Source organism: Eimeria tenella, genomic scaffold, assembly GCF_000499545.2.
Source record: "Eimeria tenella Houghton genomic scaffold, Eth_scaff1, whole genome shotgun sequence".
Classification (NCBI taxonomy): Eukaryota; Apicomplexa; class Conoidasida; order Eucoccidiorida; family Eimeriidae; genus Eimeria; species Eimeria tenella.
This window is the reverse complement of record NW_013541457.1, coordinates 463,994-483,180: the sequence shown is the minus strand read 5'-3', so window position 1 is coordinate 483,180 and position 19,187 is coordinate 463,994. Positions and strand designations below refer to the sequence as shown.

The following is a 19,187-nucleotide window of genomic DNA, read 5'->3' as shown; positions in this document are numbered from 1 at the left end:
ATTAGAGCTGCTAAAATTGTTAAGCTGTGACGGAACTTTACTCTCCTTTCAGTTCTGCAGAGAAAATCTTGGCAAAGCCCGTGGCCCCATTGATGCATGCTCTGACACCAACGCGGGGCATCGTCCCCGAGTTCAGTGGATAGTATAGCTGCGTTTTTCTGAGCTAGGTGCAGCCTTGTGGAACGCGTCTTTAGCTAGAGAATGATTGCTTAGTGCTCAACTCATCATAGTACGCATTTTGGCCAGAATTTCCGTCATGCCAGTTGTCAGCAATGTCAAAATGCCTATTCTCTGTGAAATCATCTGCCCGCATAGAAACGCTTGCCCCCGTAAAAGCACCAGCCATCGACGAAGGTGGTATCGTTGCTACTTTGCGGCCTTATCACGCCTTGTTAATTTTGCAGCAATTGGAACGTTGTCTGTTCAGTACAGTGATGTGATTGACTGGACCTCCTGTGAAGGGGGTGATCTGTGAAGTAGATAGTCGTTGACTTCTTCAAGAAGCTGGCGATTCAGCTTCATCTCCGTCTGACTAACCTGCATAAGAAACATCAAGTGTAGGGTTCAGAGCAATGTTGCAGAGCTTCCACATGTGCAAAGGGGTGCATACCTTAGCATCAACGTGCAGTAAGGAAGGTTTACGCAGACTGTCAGGCCGTCTTGCTCAATACCGTCTACAAAGGTGCCCAACCCACCAAAATATCCTTGTTAAGTTTGCGCTCCTCCATCTGCTTAACGAGAAGTTCTTGCTGGCGCTTGCATAGCTCTCGCCTGCTACGCTGTTCCATTTCTTGCTTTTTCTTGTATTCCTGTGGCCGCCAAATAGCTCGGAGTAGCAGAATATTCAGCAGCTGGTGAAAAAGTGGTGAACAGGGAGTGTCAGAACGGAAAATCCGCAGCCTGAAGATGGCTCGTGCCTACACACCTGTGCGTCAATCTCCTGCAATCTCTGCAACTCGTAGCGTTCTTGTCTTTCGGCATCTCTCTGGCGTGCTTTTTCTTGCTGCTGAATCTTCAAGTATTCATGAACCTTCATTTGTTCCTATATCCACGTCAAGTGAATGCACAGTCGCAGGAGAAGCTGTAACAACCTCAAACGCTACTTTTAAGAAAAATTTGCACAGCGCAATCCCCCCAGGCATATTTCTGGAGGGTCTTTTGTTCTTTGGGAAAATGTGGTCTGTGGCATGAGTCACCGCCTTCTTTCGTTCTGCTGCCTCCCTCTCCAGAATATCACGACGAGCCTGGTCCTCCGCGTCTCGCTTAAGCGCGTTTAAAGTCGCTAATTCCTTCTGTTCAGGTGTTTCAGTACAGCTCATTCGCAACTGAGCTTCGAAGCTAACGAGCTGTAAATATCTTGGTAATCCAAAATGATTGACGTTAATCATAGAGAAACATATGCTGTGTGGAACGCCTGTACTGCAAGTTCAATACAAGCGGTAATGTGACATTCATGTCTAAACTTTTCTAAAATGATACACGAGCCCAATAAATAAGATTTCCTTGCCTTGTCTATGGTTGCTAGCATGGCGATTTTGTCGGCACGACTCTGATGCAGATCCAGAAGCATCTGGCGTTCTTGCCTAGCCCTTTCTGCTGCCTCTTTCTCCAACTGGACGCTTAACTTCAACAGACGCATGTCTTCTTCTTGTTCCTGCTTTGCACGTGCTTCGGCCAGTCGCCGTTCCGCAGCAGTCACCTGAAAACGCCTCTATGAAACCACTGAAATTTGCTGCTTGGACTATTTTTCGCCTGTTGGAAGCTAGTTCTTGTCTTCGACATAACCAGTAAGGCGATGCTGTCTCCAAGCCGTAGGTCATGCAACGGTAAAGACCAGAAGGCAGCTCGGCATTGTCAGCTCTGAACAGAAAGTGCTAACCTCCAAAATTTCCTGCATCGCGCGGGCTTTTTGCTGCTTTGCTTTTATAGCCCTTCGCTTCTCTAGCTCCATGTGCCTTGAGACCTGCTCGAGGATTTCTTGGCTCTCGCGTAGTTGCTCCGCTTTGTATTCCTGTGCATCATCGGTTTCAGGTTAGTCATAAACGGTGCTTCAGAGGTTATGTGCCTAAATTGTGTTTGTGTAGCTTTGCTGCTTCTAGTGGAGTAATCCATGCCGCGCCTTGGTGTCCTTGGGTGGGTAATGCGAAAATGCATGAAGAAGCAAGCCACTGCCACTTACTTCTTCAAGCTTTTGGCGTTCTTGCATTTGCGCATCAAGAACTTCCTTTTGATGCAGCATTTTCTCAAGTGCATTCTTCTGCTTTTCCTGCTCTTGAGCCCTGCGAACAAAGTATAACATGAACAGATGCAGCTTCTGGTTGCTCTTCGGGATAGTTTCGTAGCCTGTTGTAAATCCTGTTCAAGTTGGGTACTCACTTCCACAAGTCCAGCTCCTTCCGCAACTCCCTTGCACATTCAATCTCTTCTCGCTTTTGGACTTCTTTTTGGTGCCTTCAAAAGGGAAGCAGTATCGACTTAGCGCTACCATGTATTCTGTGTTCCAGGCTGAATCTGCTGAGGGAGCACTAGGACAAAAAATCGAGTTGCACCAAATTCTAGCGGTTTCAGCAAATAAATCCATGTCTAGGTTATGTTCAGGGAACAAATAGTAGCCTAACGTTTGTTTGATTTTCACCGTTGCTCCTTAAGCTGAGCCTCTAGTTCTCCTCGCAACCAATTCTGCCTTCTCACACGTTCTTGAGAGAGTGCCTGCTCCTCCAGCTTCGCCTTAAAAGAATTATACTCATCAACGTCTGCCCACTATGAATAACACAAAGCAAGGGTTTTGGATAGTCTAGTTTTGGGAGAGGGTCGTGCCGAAAGTAAATAATATTACGCGGGATAGTAACACAGGCTAGTATACAAGCTCTTCCCTGTTGTGGAGCTTCAATGTATCATACTACGACACTTTTCAGTGTTCCCTGAAGAGCGCGCTCCCTACATTCAAGTCTTTGAATTCTTCGGTTAGCTCCTTCGTAGTCTTCCGATGGTGCAATAAAGTACCACCGTCCGTGCCGCCTAACGTTTCTGTGACTGGAGGAGGTTCAGTTTTAGCTTTTCCTGCCTGGCCATTGGGCATAATTTGCAAAGCAGTATCTTCGCACTCGATTGGTCTCTTTAAAGGCTTGATTGTCTGAACGCCTGGTTACTGTAAACTGATGGATGGCTAGGGCTTGTCCCTGCCTGAAGATTCTTCTTTTCGGCATGCTCTCGATGCTTGATGGAACAACACTAGCCGCGTATTTACGGCGGAGGCTGTGGCTTGTTTCGCTAATGCTGGTTGCTCACGTCTGGATCAGTCGCTTGTTCTGGTGGTGGCGTCGGGGAAACCGTATTTTCACCTGGTGATGATGCCTCAACAGCTTCAAGGCGTGGATCAGGCTTCCCCTCAGTACGCTGCGTTTTCAAGCAGAGTGCCGGAACCCATTCACTGCTTCGTAGAATTACTACTTGTTGCTGACACCTACTGAGGAATGCGCTCTAGTCTATGAGTTCATGCCGGGCTGGGAAGCACCAACCACTATACGCGCAGCACATTCTGGAGAGTACTGCCAGCGAGTCAGTTTTTCCCAATAACTAATGTAGTCTTTGCAGCGTTGTGCAAATCCAGTTTTTGTACATACTCTCTAATGGCTTGTTCTGGCTATTTAAATAGTTAGGGGTTGAATGATGCTGCCCGTTACGTTCGCAGGATAGAGCTGAATAACGCAGCTTACCTTTGCCGTCATATTCTGTACTTTCACGGAATGGTGGTTCATTTCTTCCTCTCTCTTCATTTGCAAGAGCTTCTGTTGGCGTGAATGGTTCATAAACCGGCTAGGCTGAAGAGGGCTTCCGTGAATCCTGGAACAACCCCTCCAGACTGTCAATTTCATAGGGCCATTTTCACTGCTACAGAAACGTGCATGCCCTGTATACTATCTGGGCATATGAAGTATTCCAATATTAGCATAAGCAACTTACGTGGTCTTCCACGGGTCCTTGCGCGCGGCTTGTCGTGGTGGGTACATCATCTTGAAAAGGCTGTGATTCCGGCACACCACTACAAAAGTTACAGCAAGGGACGATGGTCGCTCGTATTTGAGCAGCCCTGTTCGTTTCTTCTACTACTTTTTCACTAGAAAGGCAAGCTCTTGCGAAATTGGATGGCTGAGGGTCCTCTTGACGCAGAATCCGGCTCGCCGGGAAGCGGTTTTGCCAACATTCAGCCACCGTATTCTTATTTACGGGGCCCAGAAACGCAGTGCTGATGTATATTGCTGCTTGTTATCATACAGAGGGGCCAAACTGTAGCTCTGGAGTCTTGTATGTAAACCTGTCAGTCAACGTCTGCTCCTAAGACTCTCCGGAAGTGAGTTTTAGTGTCAAGAAAACTGCCCGTGGAGCACAAACACTCCTTACTATTTAAGACTCAGGTTGGAGTAAAGAGCTTTAGTGCCAGCAAATTTGCGTTGTTCCGTTCTGCAGCGGCAGCTGCCACGCCGATTCACACCGGGGCCCTTACAAGGGGCTGCGTGGGCGCTGATGCTCGGTTATCGACGTTGAGGCTCGGATGCTCATGCATACTGCTTGCAAGGATAGTCTTGCGATATTTATATAATATAGTGGCCGATTCATGGTTTATGTGGAACGCGTGTACTCGGTGCACAGGGTCACCTGATTGCAGCCCAATGAGTCTTCTACAGCAATGAGCGTTTTACAGTTAGCTGATCCCCACAAAGAGCACCCTGTGGTAGAGCTCTCGCATGCGAAGCTCCGAATATTCTCAGAAAAACCTAGTTGCCTAGATTTATATTGCCACAGTGACCGATGTGGAAGGGTCCGAACGGTGGAAGTACACAGATATTCGAAGGTCGCGTTGTCGTGACATGGACAGCTGCGCACGTTCTACTAACCTAAGTGAAATAGTTTGCATGCTCATTGATAAGCTAATAAACGGCGTTATCGCCCTTCGACTTTGTCAAGAGCACTTCGATTTGCATTCCGTCAAAGGCCTGGTTTCGCTGTAGCTGGCTGTGCTGCACTCGAGACAGGTGGCAAAGCAGCTATCAAAAAAAAAAAACGATGAGGAAGGACCACAAAGATACCACAATCCACGAAGCTTTTACTAGCTGTATTCGGTGGCAGGCTATCTTTGGAAGTCCAACTGCAGTGGAATAAAATAAATTAGGAGGCCGACACCACATTCTCCCAAAGCTTGCCTCTCCACACAGATGCCAACGTAGAACAAACTAGGTCTTCAAGGTTGTATTACCCAGCATCGCTGCCAACACTTCTATGGTGCATCTAACGGCAAAGTGCGGTTGCTACCTGGGTTGGCTTCTTTACCACACTGTGCAGAGAGTTCTGTGAAGTTATGCGTAATCTACAAATAATTACAAGTGCCTTCTACAGAGCCCCCTTCTGCAGTGCAGACTTACATTAAAGAATGATTCTAAACAGATACTAGTTGATCCGCTTGCGACTGGGATACCGCTAATACAGTAAGAGATACGAACCCCAACCCAGTCTGCAGGAACTGTTCTGCACAGGTAGCCGTACTTCTAATGGCGTTGTTACCGAAGGCCATTTTTGTCAGGTTAACGTGGCTGTTTGCTATATCAGAGAAACCCTTTGCCATCAATTCACTATCCAGCATGCTACGTTCACACAAAAGGTATCGCGTGGCAGCTTGCTATTCTTGTACTACGTATTTCCACAGTGCACTGAACTGTTCACCACCGTCCTGCAATGGTGTCATCTACAAGCGAACGCTCTAGTCTAAGTTGCTGTTGGCGTTCTACGGATCAGTCCCGAAACACGTGCACGTAAAGTATAACCATAATCACTCCAGTGAATTAGACAGATCCTCGCATGCATTGTATTGCTCGGTATTCCAAGACACAAAGCCAGGACATTTTCCTCGTCGTCCACTAGGTAACTTACCAGACCACCTTACCGAGCTTCCGATATACTCTCATCCCACGCCCCTCCACAGTTCTTAGTGCGCAATGTCCAGCACAAGTAAAACTACCCTAGAACCAATGCAGGTGATGCGTGGATCTGAAGCTTTAGAACAAACAGCTTCCATTAATTAGTAGTCATGCGTGCACTATTAAAATGTCACTGCGGCCGCAAATATCCTGGTCACTGCCAGGCCCCATTCGAGTTTCGTCGCCCACTAGCCAACAGTGAAATGCGCGTGCAGTTGCACCGGCATTCGAAAACAACTACCCAGGAACTTCACGGGTAGCGTTGCCACTGCTCCTGGTGCTTCCGGCACACAAGAAAGGAACAGCAAAAGCAAAATGCCAATGCGAAAACCAGCATTGTTTTTATAAGCAGTGGCTGGCTCTGCGCTCCCTTCACTTGAGCAATGGCTCGCTTAAGGCTCCCTTTCAGGCCACAGCCACCTGAAGAGAGCAGCCATATTTCGAGGCCCATCATACGATGGTCCGCATATGTCGCAAAGTGCCTGGGGCGTTAGCCTCGCATGAAGAACGCTGCATGGCGTGTGGACAACAACATGCATTGTTGCCCAAACAATCATTGACAGGCACCGGTCCCTCGTTTGGAGCTTTAGGGTCCCCTAGTGGTGGACTCGCAGCCGCCGAGTATGCATTTCACTATACACGGCGTCTTCGCTTCCTCAAAAGGCTAATGAAGAGCCACTCCTGTGCCTCCCTCGCTGCCCGTTTCACAAACACAGAAACACACAGACTGGATCAATCACTCTCTGTGTCTGAAGCCTGCTTGGCGCCCCATGGAGCTAAGGCTGCAACCGGCATTCCTCCCGGACGCGCGACACCTTGAACTCTTGAGCCTGCCAACAACGGCTGCTTCATCCCTGAGCCGCCAGTAGCTGCTGCTCTGTTCCTGGATGTGAAAAAATCAATTATGGACTTCTGTTTCACTGCTGCCGCGACAGCTGACGCAGCAATGGAACCCCCAGCGCCCGGAAGCCCCATCTCTGCAGCTTGCACACACGCAGCCATCGCTTCCCCTGTCTTGGATAACATAGTTTTCCTTTGCCTCTTCGCAATTGCAGGAGCTGCCGCGATGGTGGCGCCGCGGGCGCCACTGTTGGGTCTATCAATGCTGTGTCGCTTTCCCGTGGCGCTCTTAGCTGCGCAGTCTGCAGCTGCTATAGCTGCAGCAGCAGCAGGTGGGACACAGTTGTCGGCCGGAGCCGCAGATGAAACGCCCGGCACTGGCTGACCCTTTGCGACCCCCAACACTTCAACTTCGCTGTTTGTATCAGAAGGTGTCATGAGAGACCTCTCTCCATCTCCCGTAACACCCAGCAACAGCTTCTTCTGCTCGTTGTGCAGGTTGGCCAGAGATGCGCCTGGCGCTCGTCCATTGGCAGCTGAGAGGGTAGCCAATACTTGGAGTTCCTTCTGACGCTTGAGGAGCAGCAGCTCCTTGCTGCGGTTCAGGATCATCGATATACGGTCTTTGTTGGAAGCTACATTGTTTATTGGAGGCAACGCGCTCTGCGCTCCTTGTGGTGTTGCTGCTGAGCCGTATCCCGCAGGGGAGGGCACTCCCCGTTTGCCCGAGGTGAAGCGCGAGGCGATTGCATGCTGAAGGCCTGCAGCTACCATGCACTCCTCCAATACCTTGTCCGCCTGCATGTACATCGCACAAATGAGCAAGTGCTACGCTTATCCCACAGTACCATGAAATCGAGGCGCGACGAGACAATAGTGCTTTTGTTCTGAATGCTATTGCAAGCGTCGTGCTGTCGTAGGTGCATGCTTGCCGGCACACAGAGGCCCAATGTGCAATCCGTAGAATAAAAAAAAAACCAAATGGGAAGCTGAAAAGCGAGCACTGCGCCACCTCACCGCTTCCTGGTACTGTTGAAAGAAAGCTTTGAGTCGCTGAGGGGATGCTGACGCATAGACACACGGGTTGGGGTCGGGGATGGGCTCCCTCGCCAGCAACAACTCCGCGACAAGTCGCATCTTCGCTCGCCGTTCGTCATACTGAAGCAATGACACACCGCACAGCAAATGGAGTTGTCCTGTCAGCAACACAACCCAGTCCGGCCATCACCACTACAAAAAGACCGAAGACAAGCTATGAAGGAAAGAGGGCAAACTGAAAGGTTCGACGACGAAGGACATAGTAACGAACCTCCTGCAACTGTCCAGGAGTAAGCGTGGGGCAGTGCTTCCTCGTGTGAGATCTCTTCCCAATGCGCCACTCGTGGCACGCTGCGCAGACCTGCCTCTGCATGTACTTCACCCTCTGGTCATTGCCTGCTACCGATGGCGCCGACGCAGCGGCTCCTGCCTCACTGTATCCTCCTTGCAGCAAAGCAGCCGAGCTTGCCAGTGCCCGCAGCGCGCTTTGTGGGATGCCAGGCGAAGCAGAAACGTCTGAGCCCTCTTTCACAGCCCCATCAGCCGGGGAAGCATCCACGTCAATCACGCCATCCGTAGGCCCCGTTGTGCCTGTATGTCCTCCTGTCTGCTCCTGTCCTGTCTGGGACACAGGCCGCGCTCGTGCCACAAATTTCTGTATCACTTCATCGGGAAAGCAACACGGGCCCGGGTAATCCTTTACCCCATGGCAGGGAAATCGGCAGTTGTCACAAACGCTGAGACTTTGTGAGGGCAGCTTCATGTTTGCTAGCTGGTTTGTGGGCTTTTTGGATGCCTTCTTTATTGCTGCCGCCGCTGCCGACGCTAATGCCGCTTGGCCCTCGGTTCCGGCGGCAGCAGCAGCATTCACTGCTTCTGCAATAGCAGCCTCCCTAGATGCTCTTTGCGCTGCTTTCGCTGCAGCGGATCTCTTTTCAATCTCCGCAAGAAAGGCAGCAGGGAAAAGGCGTTGATACGCCTGCCTCAACGCAATTTCAGCTGCTTCGTCCAACCGATCCACCGCTTGCTTGTGATCAAACCACCGTCTCTCCTCTTCTGCTCTCTGACGTTGCAAATGCTTAACCTCATCCTTCTCAAGTCGCAGCCTTGCGCCATCGAGGTGCAGCTGCCGCTGCTGTTGCCGTAGTTCCTGTTGCATCAACTTCTCATGGTCCTTTTCCTCCTTCGTCAGCCGACGACGAGTCTGCTGCTCCTCCACGGCTTTGCACTTGGAGCAGAGAAACAAAATCCAATTTTGCGGGGTTACATTCATGCCCCGTTGTCTAAGCTGCATGTAATAGTCCTCGCCAACGTTGTAGCGGCAATAGTCCGGAGGGAAGCAATCGTAGCAGAATGACGTGGGACACCGGGCGCAGTGGACGAGCATGTTGCCGCATTGTGACGTTTTCCGAAAGCATAGGCCGCACTCGTGCCAGCGACAGCGCCAGCTCTTCTTAACATCCTTCGGCAGACCCTCGCAGCAGCGATGGTACACTTTGGGGCAGCCACTGCAACAGACCAAATCCCCATATGCCACCTCCACAGGCTTTCCTTCTCGGTCTACAGATGTCTGCACGTGGTCCTTCCCGTTGCCGCACACAAAACACCGCGTCTCGTGACGCAGCTTACGACGCTCCTCCCTGAAAGAACCATGGGAAACAAATGTAACGGTAAGCTTAAAATAACCAGCACATCTAGGCAGAATCCACCCATGAAGGCAAACATATGCAACACAAAGACTCGATAAAGCAACCTCAGCACAGGAAAACACACAGACCGATCACCAGCAACACTCTAGCCGCGAAGAATATGGGAGCCATGGAAGCCACCTGAGGCTTGAAACAGTCACCACCACTTCCGCTCACCGCTGCGTGAACTCCTGTGGTACGTAAAGCGCGACAGGTTTCTTACGCTCTCTTCCAGAGCGCCATAAGACCCCTGCACTCTGCAACTCAGCCTCCAGGCCTCCCTTGGCTGGAGCCCCTGATGAAGCCTCACACAGCTCCACTTCTTCCTCTGCACCGCAGGGAGAAGTGCTTCCGCTGGGTTTTGCTTCCTCGGGTTCTGTGCCTGTTTTCGCCCCAGGGGCATCGCAAGGACCCTCTGGAGCCGCGGGCTCCTCAGTGCCCTCTACGAGCTCTTGCTGGTTGCGGCGCTCCTCCGCCTCTTCATCCATGACTTCGTTTATATCGACTAAATTCTTCTCATCCAGGTCTTCTTCGAACGAAGCCGAAGCTCCCAATGGCTCCTCGTCCTCTCCAAGCACTGGGAGAGGCTGGCGTGATCGGCAGGTTAGGTCTTCCAAAGGCAGGTTTGAAATATCCTCGGTGCCCGTTGCCGCGACTTGCTGCACCACAGTGGCAGAGAGCCACAAAACTCGCAAGCGGATAAAACATCCGGACAAGACCACCACCCCGCTGTGAGTCACCCTCACTGCAGCCCCGGCCCACGCCGGAAGGCAGAAGTAATGTATTTAGCAACTGGTGATATAAAAGATCGCGCACCACAATAGCTTTCTTCCCATGAAGCATCAGCTTCCGGACTTCGTCCGTCGATATTTTCTCAGATCGATGCTCTTTGATGTCTTCACCGTCTTCCCCGTCAAGGGCCAATGCTTCCTCCTCTATTTGCTGTTGCACCAGTAGCTTGTCCAGGCGCAGCTTCTGTTCCCTTCGAAATGCCATGCGCTCTTCAACCGTCCATTCACTGACCAGAGACCACACGTGAACTTCCCGCTGCTGTCCGATACGATGAGCTCTGTATGCCCGCAACAAAAGCAGAATGTAATGCCGTCTGCCTCGGAAAGACCGAACACAGTCTACGAGGACCAAGCACGGCGGCAACTACATGTAAACAAGCAGCGACTACATCGTCGCTCATGCAGAAAAAAACGTAGAGAAAAAAACGTTCAACTCCACGGAAGAGACGACAAACACGTCATGGAATTAATTAAGGAAACAGCTTGCCTATCAACGGCTTGCAAATCAATGAAAGGGTTCCAGTCATGGTCATAGATAACGACGTGGTTGGCGGCTGTCAGATTAATGCCCAGGCCTCCTGCTCTTGTGGAAATTAGGTATACAAAGTAACAAGTATTATCATTGTTGAAGTCCCTGATGTCCAGCTCCCGGACAAACTTATTCGTAGATCCGTCCAATCTGTTAAGAAGGACAAAAACAACCACAAACGCCCGGAAACCTGGCCATATGATATGTGGCAATACGATCCCCCGCATCAACAACCAAAAAAAGCAGAAAACCAAAGCAGAGTTGAATTATCAATGACTGAGATATAACTGGGTCCGACACCTCTAAAGCGAAGAGTTCTAACATGAATTTCAAGTTCAACTGTGATTATTACTAAGTGTTTATACATATGCATGCTGCTCTTCCAATTTGCCTCACCGAAGGTACCTCCAACCCCTGTACTTGCAGTACGCCTCCAATTCATCCAAGACAAGCTGAAATTGCGTAAAGATCAACAGCCTCTGCACCCTGGGAGTGCTCGCAGCGTCAGCCTTCGCTGTCTTTCCTCCATTGCTCTTGAAATCACTACGTTCACTCTCAGGGGAAGAATCCTGTTGCTTCGTCTGTCCTTCTGAAACCTGGACTGCTGCTGCCGGCACTCCGGGAGGGGGTTCCCTTTTGGTCTCGTTCACCTCTGTCTGACGCGCAGGGGAGGGACCATCTTCTGCCTTTATCGGCTGAGCATCCAGTGTATCAACACTTTCTTTATGGTCTTTGTGGCTAGCGGGGCTACCTGTACAGCAGGCAGTTGGCATGTTGCTCTTGTCATCCCCCTCGCGCTTCGCTTCTGACGCAACGGGACTCTTCACAGTAAGCTGCGCCTTCTCATTATCAGCACCATCTTCCTGGGACACAGGAGCGGCTGGGGTTAAAGCTGCACCATCAGCTTCCCCTTTGGCTAGTGCCCCCGTTGCTGTCGCTTCCTGCGAGTCTTGAGCTGCACAAGCTGGGTCCGTCTGCATCAGGTCCTCCTCATCCACTATTAGGTGTCGCCTAGAGCGCCGTTCAGCTCTGCTCCTGGGCTGGTCCTCCGGGGGCGTGGTAGCTACGTCTGCATCTGATAAGTCCCCATCTACTTCTTGGCTTTGTTCCTCTGCACCCTCATTATCCGACCTGCTGTCGTGCTCTCCTTGTCCGCGTTTTCTCTCCTGCAGCTCAGGGTTGCATGATTCCTTTGTTGGCATGACTGGCTCAGCAGCGTAAAGCCCCTCCTTTAAGAACGATTCGTCCCTGGCGGTTGTCAGATCCCTGCTTGGCATGCCCCGTTCTAACAAAGCCCTATACTCAGGGATGCCTATCAGTTCGCTTCTCTTTGGCCGCCTCGGGGGCTTCCTTCCTTCTGCCAAGGCTGCCAACACTGCCTCTTCATGGCGCTTGTAGAATTCGTATGTGGCCGCGTCGTTTTTATGGGCCATGTAGTCTCTCTTAGAACACACCCAAGACAACACAGGGAAGGAGCACTCACCGAATTTGAAAGTAGGTCCGAGCGGAGCGCATGTGAAGCAGAAGCGACGAGAAGGAAAACAGAACAGCACTACGGGAAGACTATCAGTTACCTCATACGCCGGCACGTATTTGCAGTTCAGGTAGTGGAGATGACACATAAGCTTGTCCAAAAACAATAACTTAGAAGAACCAGCAAGGTGTGCCGCTCCTTCAACAGATTGCAGCTCCCGTGCTGCTCTTGTCACCTCCTCCTGCAGTGCCGGATCCTCTTGGCTGAAAAAAGCCTGGAGCCGCTGTAGTTGCGACTCCCTTGCGCAAACGCCCTTCGGGTGAGCGCTGCGAATGCACACGATACACAGACACTACTGACATGACAGACTAGCTGCGTAACGGGAGCACACGAAGACCCGAATTTGCCAGCTGTTTATGATACGAATCCGCGCAACTGCAGCAAGGAGGAAAGAACCCACGGCACGCCTGATGAACTTACCAAAGAATCCTCATCTTAATGACAAGGCCCAACATCTTTCTGAAGTTGACTCGTGCTGAATTCGACCTGGCTTCCTCCTGTAGAGACTTGATTTCTAGCAACCTGCGGTACCACTGGGCCGTCAAGTCTGAGATAGGTAGCCAGATGTCATGAAACACTTTGCGTGGAAGTGCGATGGCTTGCTCCTTGAGCCGCCGCAACATCACTCGATCGAGCAATTGCCGGATCTTGTTCAAGTCTTCCTGCTTGAACATTGTGTCCACATCCATCTCCGCTAGTGCCGCCGCCTTAGAGCGACCCCTCGGCTGCTTTCCCCCAGATTTCCCTGCAGCAGACTTCGCATTCTGTGCGAACGCCTGCAGATTCGCAGAAACAAATACACAAAAGGATACGTTCTGTCCACTCTCAATACGGAGCCCCAATGGGGATATGCAGCAACCTATGAAGAGCACAGAGTCTATAAAAGCCAGATAGAGCATGGCAAACGTCCCGCCCAGCACACTAAATCAATCGGGGGAGATATCGGCTGCGCAGACCTGTTCAATGACGAGGGAATCTCTGAACACATCGGGCATTAGAAAGTTGATGAGGGTGAACAACTCTTGAGCATTGTTCTGCAGCGGCGTCCCAGTTAGCAAAAGGCGCATGTTTCCTTGCACCCTATCCAGGGAATGACGAATCGCACCCGAAGCATTCTTGATGCGATGCGCCTCATCTGCGGCCAGAAACAAAAAACACGCCACAGAACAGTAGGGCAAGCCCTACATAAACCGTAATGTATGCTCCAGGTACCCAAGAGCTCTAAAGACAGTGCGATCTATTCGCTACCAAAAGCACTAGGCACTGTTGCAGCACAAATACGACGGGTTCCCATTCTCTTGTTTCTAGTACGGTGCTCTTCGTTTGGCGGATGCCGATGCTCCTGTAAAGCCTACCAAGGACAATGCACTGCCAATGGGGGATCTGCTCCACGAAAAACTCCTCCTCGCTCTTTACAGTCTCGTACGTCGTAACGTACAAGTCATACAAACCTTTCGCGGCAACTGAAAGCGCAACCACATCATCCTCGACATCGTTGGTAAGAGCTGTTCTATGAGAACAGCATTAATTTACCAGACGCGAGCATGGGCCTCAAGAGGCTTACGGCGGTCTTGCATGGCATGCTGCCGCTCATTTCGCGAGCCGCAGATCTTGATGTGAGTCAGAGACGGCGTAAAGCGATGAATCTCATGGAGCCAATTTCCCACAGTCGAAAGAGGAACGACAATCAAGTGAGGCCCGTCCACCTTCATGGCGCTCAAGTAGGACAGAAAGCACAAAGTCTGGATAGTCTTGCCCAGACCTGGAAATCCAACGAAGACAATAACAGTAATAGACTTCAATGCTAAAAGCAACCGGGTCAGCAATAACGCACAACTCCACTGGTCAGAGTCAGCGCAGCAGCCCTACAAGCTCACCCATCTCATCTGCCAAAATGGCGCCTCCAGTGAGGAATGAGCGAAGCAGCCAATCGACTCCTTCTTCCTGATGAGGCTTTAAAGTGATTCCCTCTCTTAAAGGCAAGCCCTTGATTGGACGTCCCGACGCGTGACGGCACGACCTGTAGGCTCTCCTTGTAAACTTCTCAGCTTCCTCTGCAGCCTCATCCTCCAGTTGCTCCAACACATCTGACAACGACCGTTCGACGCACAAACGGGATCCACCAGCACCGCCTCCACGCCCCCTCCGGGAAGTCGGGCCCGCGATGTTCGCTGCAGCAATAACACCAGAGCAGACGCAGCCAACAGGAATTAACTGCCTACACTCAAATTTCACTCGTTACACCCGAATAGCTTCCATTGTGCTCGCCCCCCATGCCAAGCTACACGCGCCAAACTTAACGACTTCAGCGCCAGCTCAAAAACATACCCTTCAAAGTTCTGGCGAGAGCCTGGAGAATCTTGGGGTTTACGAAGGGCCCGAGGTCTTTCTGGTGTACAACAAGGAATCTATTTCTGTATCTCATAATCTTGCTCCTGAACTTTTCGTAGTTCTTTGCCCTTTCCTTTTTCTTTGTCTCAATTTCTTGTCGTGTCCATCTTTTGTGCATTTGATTAGCCAGCGGATCAAAGCCCTTGCACACCGGGCATTCCCACTCCTCCCCGATCGAATTCCAGTCAACATCGACCAGACATGAAGGGTGAAACGAATTAACACAGAAATCGCATCCCAGAAGCTTCCCCGGCCTCTGGCACACGTAACATGTGCTGCTGTTCACCGTATCGCCGCTTCTGGGCGCCGTGGAGCCCCTACCCAGCCTGCGTATCTCATCCGTGTTGAACGCAGCGGGGTTGCAATCGGGGCAAAACCACTTCTCCTCGTCTGGCTCTATCGTCAACTTCAAACATGACATGTGGTACGAGTGCGGACAGCCGTCGCACATTATCAACTTGCCACCCGACTCATCCTCGATGTCTGACTGAAAAACATAGCATCAATTCAAAAAACTGAACGGACCCTGTGTAAATTTCACCATGAAGAACCATCACATCACTGACAAAAAGACCAAGAAACGAACAAGCGCACGGTCCCACTGTCATACTGCTCTCTCCAAGAATACATAGCCCATGAAATTACATCAGCCAGTTTAAGTTGTATAGTTGGAGAGTTCACTATATCGAACGTGTCACAGTATCGCTCAGTGCAAGCTTGCCTTTCTGCAAAGAAAGCATTTATCATCGTTGGTCATCTCATCCTCCTCTGCTTCCTCTAGGCACTGCGGACACAGCCAAGTGTTCAAGTCGACGACTTCTCCCTGCGCTACGATACCTTCTTGTTGCAAACACTCCAGGTGAAACCGCTTAGGACACGCTGTGCACTCCACCACCGAGTCCTCGCTGCGGCTGACGCTGTCGCGGCATATGTGGCACCACATGGCGCCGCCCCGCCGCCGCCCTACTGCACCTATGTGCGACCCTGCAAGCAAATCGTCACCCCCAGAATCGCGGGAGGCGCAGGACCGCTGCGGCCGACCCCGGCCTCGGCCGCTGCCGCCGCAGCTACCGCTGCGGCTGCTGCTGCCATTGCCCACCATTTTGCTGCTGCCCTCGGCTCGTTATACGCACATCACAGAACACGTGAGTGGAACAACAGAAACATAATGCCTTGGATCCGGTGCGCGGTGCCGACCGCAGCAGGACGGACGCTCCAAGGTGCAGATACACCACAGGCGTCACTCCCTGCTGCTATGCAGCAGCTCAACGTATCGGCCTAACCGTGTCTGCTCCTTCCGTTACCCCTTCCGCTGCTGTTTCCGCTCTCTAGGGCCGAAAGCAGGCCCTTCGTGGCAGCGTTTCTGCAGTGGAATAGGGCCGAAGTGCTGGTAAGAATAGAGGCGACGACCATGCGCCGCCAAGGGTCTGGTGAGGCAGTCAGATGAAGTCGCCCACCTGAAGAGGGCCGTCACGCACTGCTGGTGCTCCCCTGGCGTGGCAGGTGGCCGCAGCCATCAGGCGTTATGGGGCTTGCGGTGCCCACAGTCGGCGGGAGCTGCATGAATTGTAGGCCGCGGAGAAAGGGTTAGAGGTGCTGGAGTAAAGGCGTGAGTGAAAAGCTGCTGAGGCTGCAGCGGCAGCCGGGCGTCTGCTGCTGCTGCTACTGCTACGTCCAGGCCGCGGGCTGCTGCTGCTGCGTTTGGAACCTACGGGTTGGCGAGAAGGGGAAAGTGACGGATTAGAGAACAACAAACAGATGACGCAGCAGCCGCAAGACTCGGATAAGCTGCGCACGCAGCTGCGCCCGCTGACGGTGGCTGCAGAAAGAAAGAGCGCGGGGTAGGGGGGCGTGTTGTCGCTTCTGAGGAGAGAGGCGCTGCAGCAGCAGTAGCCTCTGCGTGGGCAGCAGCAGCAGGGTACACGAGGGTGCAGCAGAGACAGACAGAGCCCAATTAAGCCCTCGTGTTGTCTTTAAGCCGCCCTAAGACATAATAGAAACGCCTACGGACCCCCCCTCTGCACAGGGCACAGGGCCAGGGTGATCTGACGCCCTGTTGGCTGCGTCGGACTGCCGCTGGGGCCCTTCCCAATAGCCTCTCTTTTCCCTTTTAGTTTCCTTAACTCGTGTTCCTTTATTACTCACCAATTAACAAAATTTAGATCCCCAGGTGGAGCCCACCGCGCTGCCAGCGGGGCCTCCCAGGAGCCACAGGGCCGACGCTGCTGCACCACAACAGCAACAGCAACTACAGCAACCGCCTCCCCAGCGGTTGCTGCCCCTCCCCCTCCTCCAATCGCCGTCTTTTGCTTCCAGCTGCGAACGACCTACAATAAGACAACGCAAGTGCATGCATTGCACTGCTTTTTCTTTTCCGTCCTCTGAAGCAGCATTGTAGCTTGACGAACTGCCTACGTCGCTCCATCCCTGCCACTCTAAGGCTAGGGTGTGTCCAGAGCCTGTGCAGCTGCTGCTGCCCAGTGTCGTAGAGTGTTTGGCTTCGTTGCTGTCTTCCGTTGGCAGAGGAGGCGAAGGAGGGCCTGGCGGCGTCTTGGGCCGCTGTTGACGGCAGAGTCACGTGGCCGCGTCGAGCTGGCCGTATATGGGTGCCTAACACACCGAATAGCCAGGAGCGATGCGTGTGCTTTTCGTTGCGGCGCAGCCGTACAACTTCACACCAGCCACCTCAGCTAAACGGTGACCGGACGAAGCTGCAGCAGAAGCGCAGTTCCCCGGCTGCCTGTTCGCCGCAGGCGCGGCAGCGGTTTTGTTTGTTAACTGTCGGCGTGCACAGCGAAGGTGTGCAGCCTGGATGCTTTTGGCGCTACGGGGTGCTGGAGTTTTTTCGTAGGGCTTGATGTTTCCAGCAGTCTACTACTGCATTCGCCCTAGGTTGGTGTTCCCGCAGTGGGGCAGCGGCGAGTTGATTTTGCATTCATCGCTAGTTGTCGCTGTTTGAGCCACTGCGGCTTTGAGTCTCAAGTAATGGTGTTCCATCGGCAGTGTTGGAGTGACCGTTTTGTGTGAACGTGACCAAGGGGCGCCAGTGGGGTTCAGTGCGGCTGTTTGGTCTTCGTTTTGGCTTGAAAGTAGGTGCTGCCACGGCATATTGGCAACGAGGTCGGCTGCTTTCGGAGTGATGCTTTCGAGATGCGTTTGGTGCCACTCGATAACGCGGGGACGGCATCCTCGTCTCTAGTGAGGAGCGGGGGTGAAGGCATAGAGGTCCAGGAGAAAATTGAGATATACGTGAAAAAATTACCAAACTTAGTGTCGACAGCCAGGCAAACGCACACGTTTTGCTCTGCTGGCGGAGTTGCTTCAATTTGAATTTCGCACGGTCTGTATGAGCTGCATGGGGTGCTCAGCGTATTTGGTTTTGTTGCTTGGCGGCTGTTGCGAAGTGGCCACCTCGCTTGCGGACTAACTGAACATTGCATGTGAGGACGCGCAGCTGTAAAAGGAGCTGCACGTCCCACCGGCACTCCACGCTTCAGCCTGCGCCCACGCAGCGGCAGCGGCCAATTTTTGGCCCATGATGCCCCGTTCTGCTCTGCCTAGGGCTAAGTGTGCGCTCGCACTACGCGGGCATGCAAGCTCAACACCTGGGGGCGTGTACGCCTTCACGCGCAGCGCTGCGCCAATCGGTGCTACTCCTCCTCTGGGTAGACGTAGGGAACGTCGTTGTACAACTTCTGTAAACAGAGAAACGCATAATAGGTGGAATCTATGTTACAGTGAACAAGAGGCGGGTCATCCGCTATAAGTCTGTGTGGTTGGGACGTACCCCGCGGTTTACAGATCTCCATATTTTATTCCATGTCTCGCTCCAGACGTAGGAAGTGACCATTCCCCCGCTGACTACGAACATCCAATAGGACCAGTTGTTCTTGAGCACGTAGTCGTAGATCCTGCAGAACGTGCACAGGACGCCAGATCTGCCAGTGAGCCGACTGCGTTTTCCAGTGCTGACGTTGTTGGCAATTGCACACGCTCGTATGAGTTCCCTGTTAATTGGTGAAACCAACACGCTAGTTACAGCTGCGGTGTAGCAGCGTAGAGCCTGCGGCGGGGTGTGCAGCGGAGGCTAGGTCTTGGGTAGCGATAATTCAAGGCTCCGTGCTTGCCCTTAAGTCATTCTGTGGCATCATGGGGCTTCTGATAATGCGAATCCACTGGGTTTAGAGAGGAAACAATGCGAAAAGGCCCCGAACTTCGGTGACCACGGGACGCACTTGGTGGCATTCAGGAGCCTAAAGAAGGGGGCGAACATATCTTTACCCTTTCGGCTGTTTTTCAGTCCTCTCCAGATCCATTCGGGGTAATCATCTGCAAAAGGATTGCCGAATTTAATTCGCCGGAACATATTGTTCAGGGATCCTGACGTCGAGTGCCCGTTCGCGC

At 52.1% G+C, this 19,187-nt stretch overlaps 4 protein-coding genes across 4 annotated transcripts; all 4 read right to left on the bottom strand.

The window, feature by feature from the left end:
* Positions 1-423: 423 nt before the first annotated feature.
* On the bottom strand, positions 424-1,036 carry ETH_00004930 (uncharacterized protein; the record flags this gene model as incomplete). The annotated part of the gene is made up of 3 exons (XM_013372377.1): positions 424-537; positions 696-809; positions 926-1,036. 3 exons carry the CDS (start codon positions 1,034-1,036, stop codon positions 424-426), a joined length of 339 nt encoding a protein of 112 aa, XP_013227831.1.
* Positions 1,037-2,095: 1,059 nt separating this feature from the next.
* On the bottom strand, positions 2,096-4,013 carry ETH_00004925 (uncharacterized protein; the record flags this gene model as incomplete). The annotated part of the gene is made up of 6 exons (XM_013372376.1): positions 2,096-2,279; positions 2,377-2,451; positions 2,636-2,760; positions 3,289-3,396; positions 3,717-3,843; positions 3,964-4,013. The coding sequence occupies 6 exons, from the start codon at positions 4,011-4,013 to the stop codon at positions 2,096-2,098; spliced, it is 669 nt and encodes a 222-aa protein (XP_013227830.1).
* A 2,691-nt stretch (positions 4,014-6,704) lies between these two features.
* On the bottom strand, positions 6,705-15,885 carry ETH_00004920 (SNF2 family N-terminal domain containing protein, putative; the record flags this gene model as incomplete). The annotated part of the gene is made up of 15 exons (XM_013372375.1): positions 6,705-7,610; positions 7,830-7,970; positions 8,122-9,490; positions 9,716-10,197; positions 10,355-10,607; positions 10,781-11,008; positions 11,255-12,300; positions 12,433-12,658; positions 12,813-13,168; positions 13,349-13,527; positions 13,748-13,855; positions 13,957-14,154; positions 14,270-14,563; positions 14,721-15,270; positions 15,505-15,885. The coding sequence occupies 15 exons, from the start codon at positions 15,883-15,885 to the stop codon at positions 6,705-6,707; spliced, it is 6,717 nt and encodes a 2,238-aa protein (XP_013227829.1).
* Positions 15,886-18,433: 2,548 nt separating this feature from the next.
* ETH_00004915 (uncharacterized protein) lies at positions 18,434-19,149 on the bottom strand (the record flags this gene model as incomplete). The annotated part of the gene is made up of 3 exons (XM_013372374.1): positions 18,434-18,478; positions 18,571-18,694; positions 19,019-19,149. The coding sequence occupies 3 exons, from the start codon at positions 19,147-19,149 to the stop codon at positions 18,434-18,436; spliced, it is 300 nt and encodes a 99-aa protein (XP_013227828.1).
* Between the last annotated feature and the right edge of the window lie 38 nt (positions 19,150-19,187).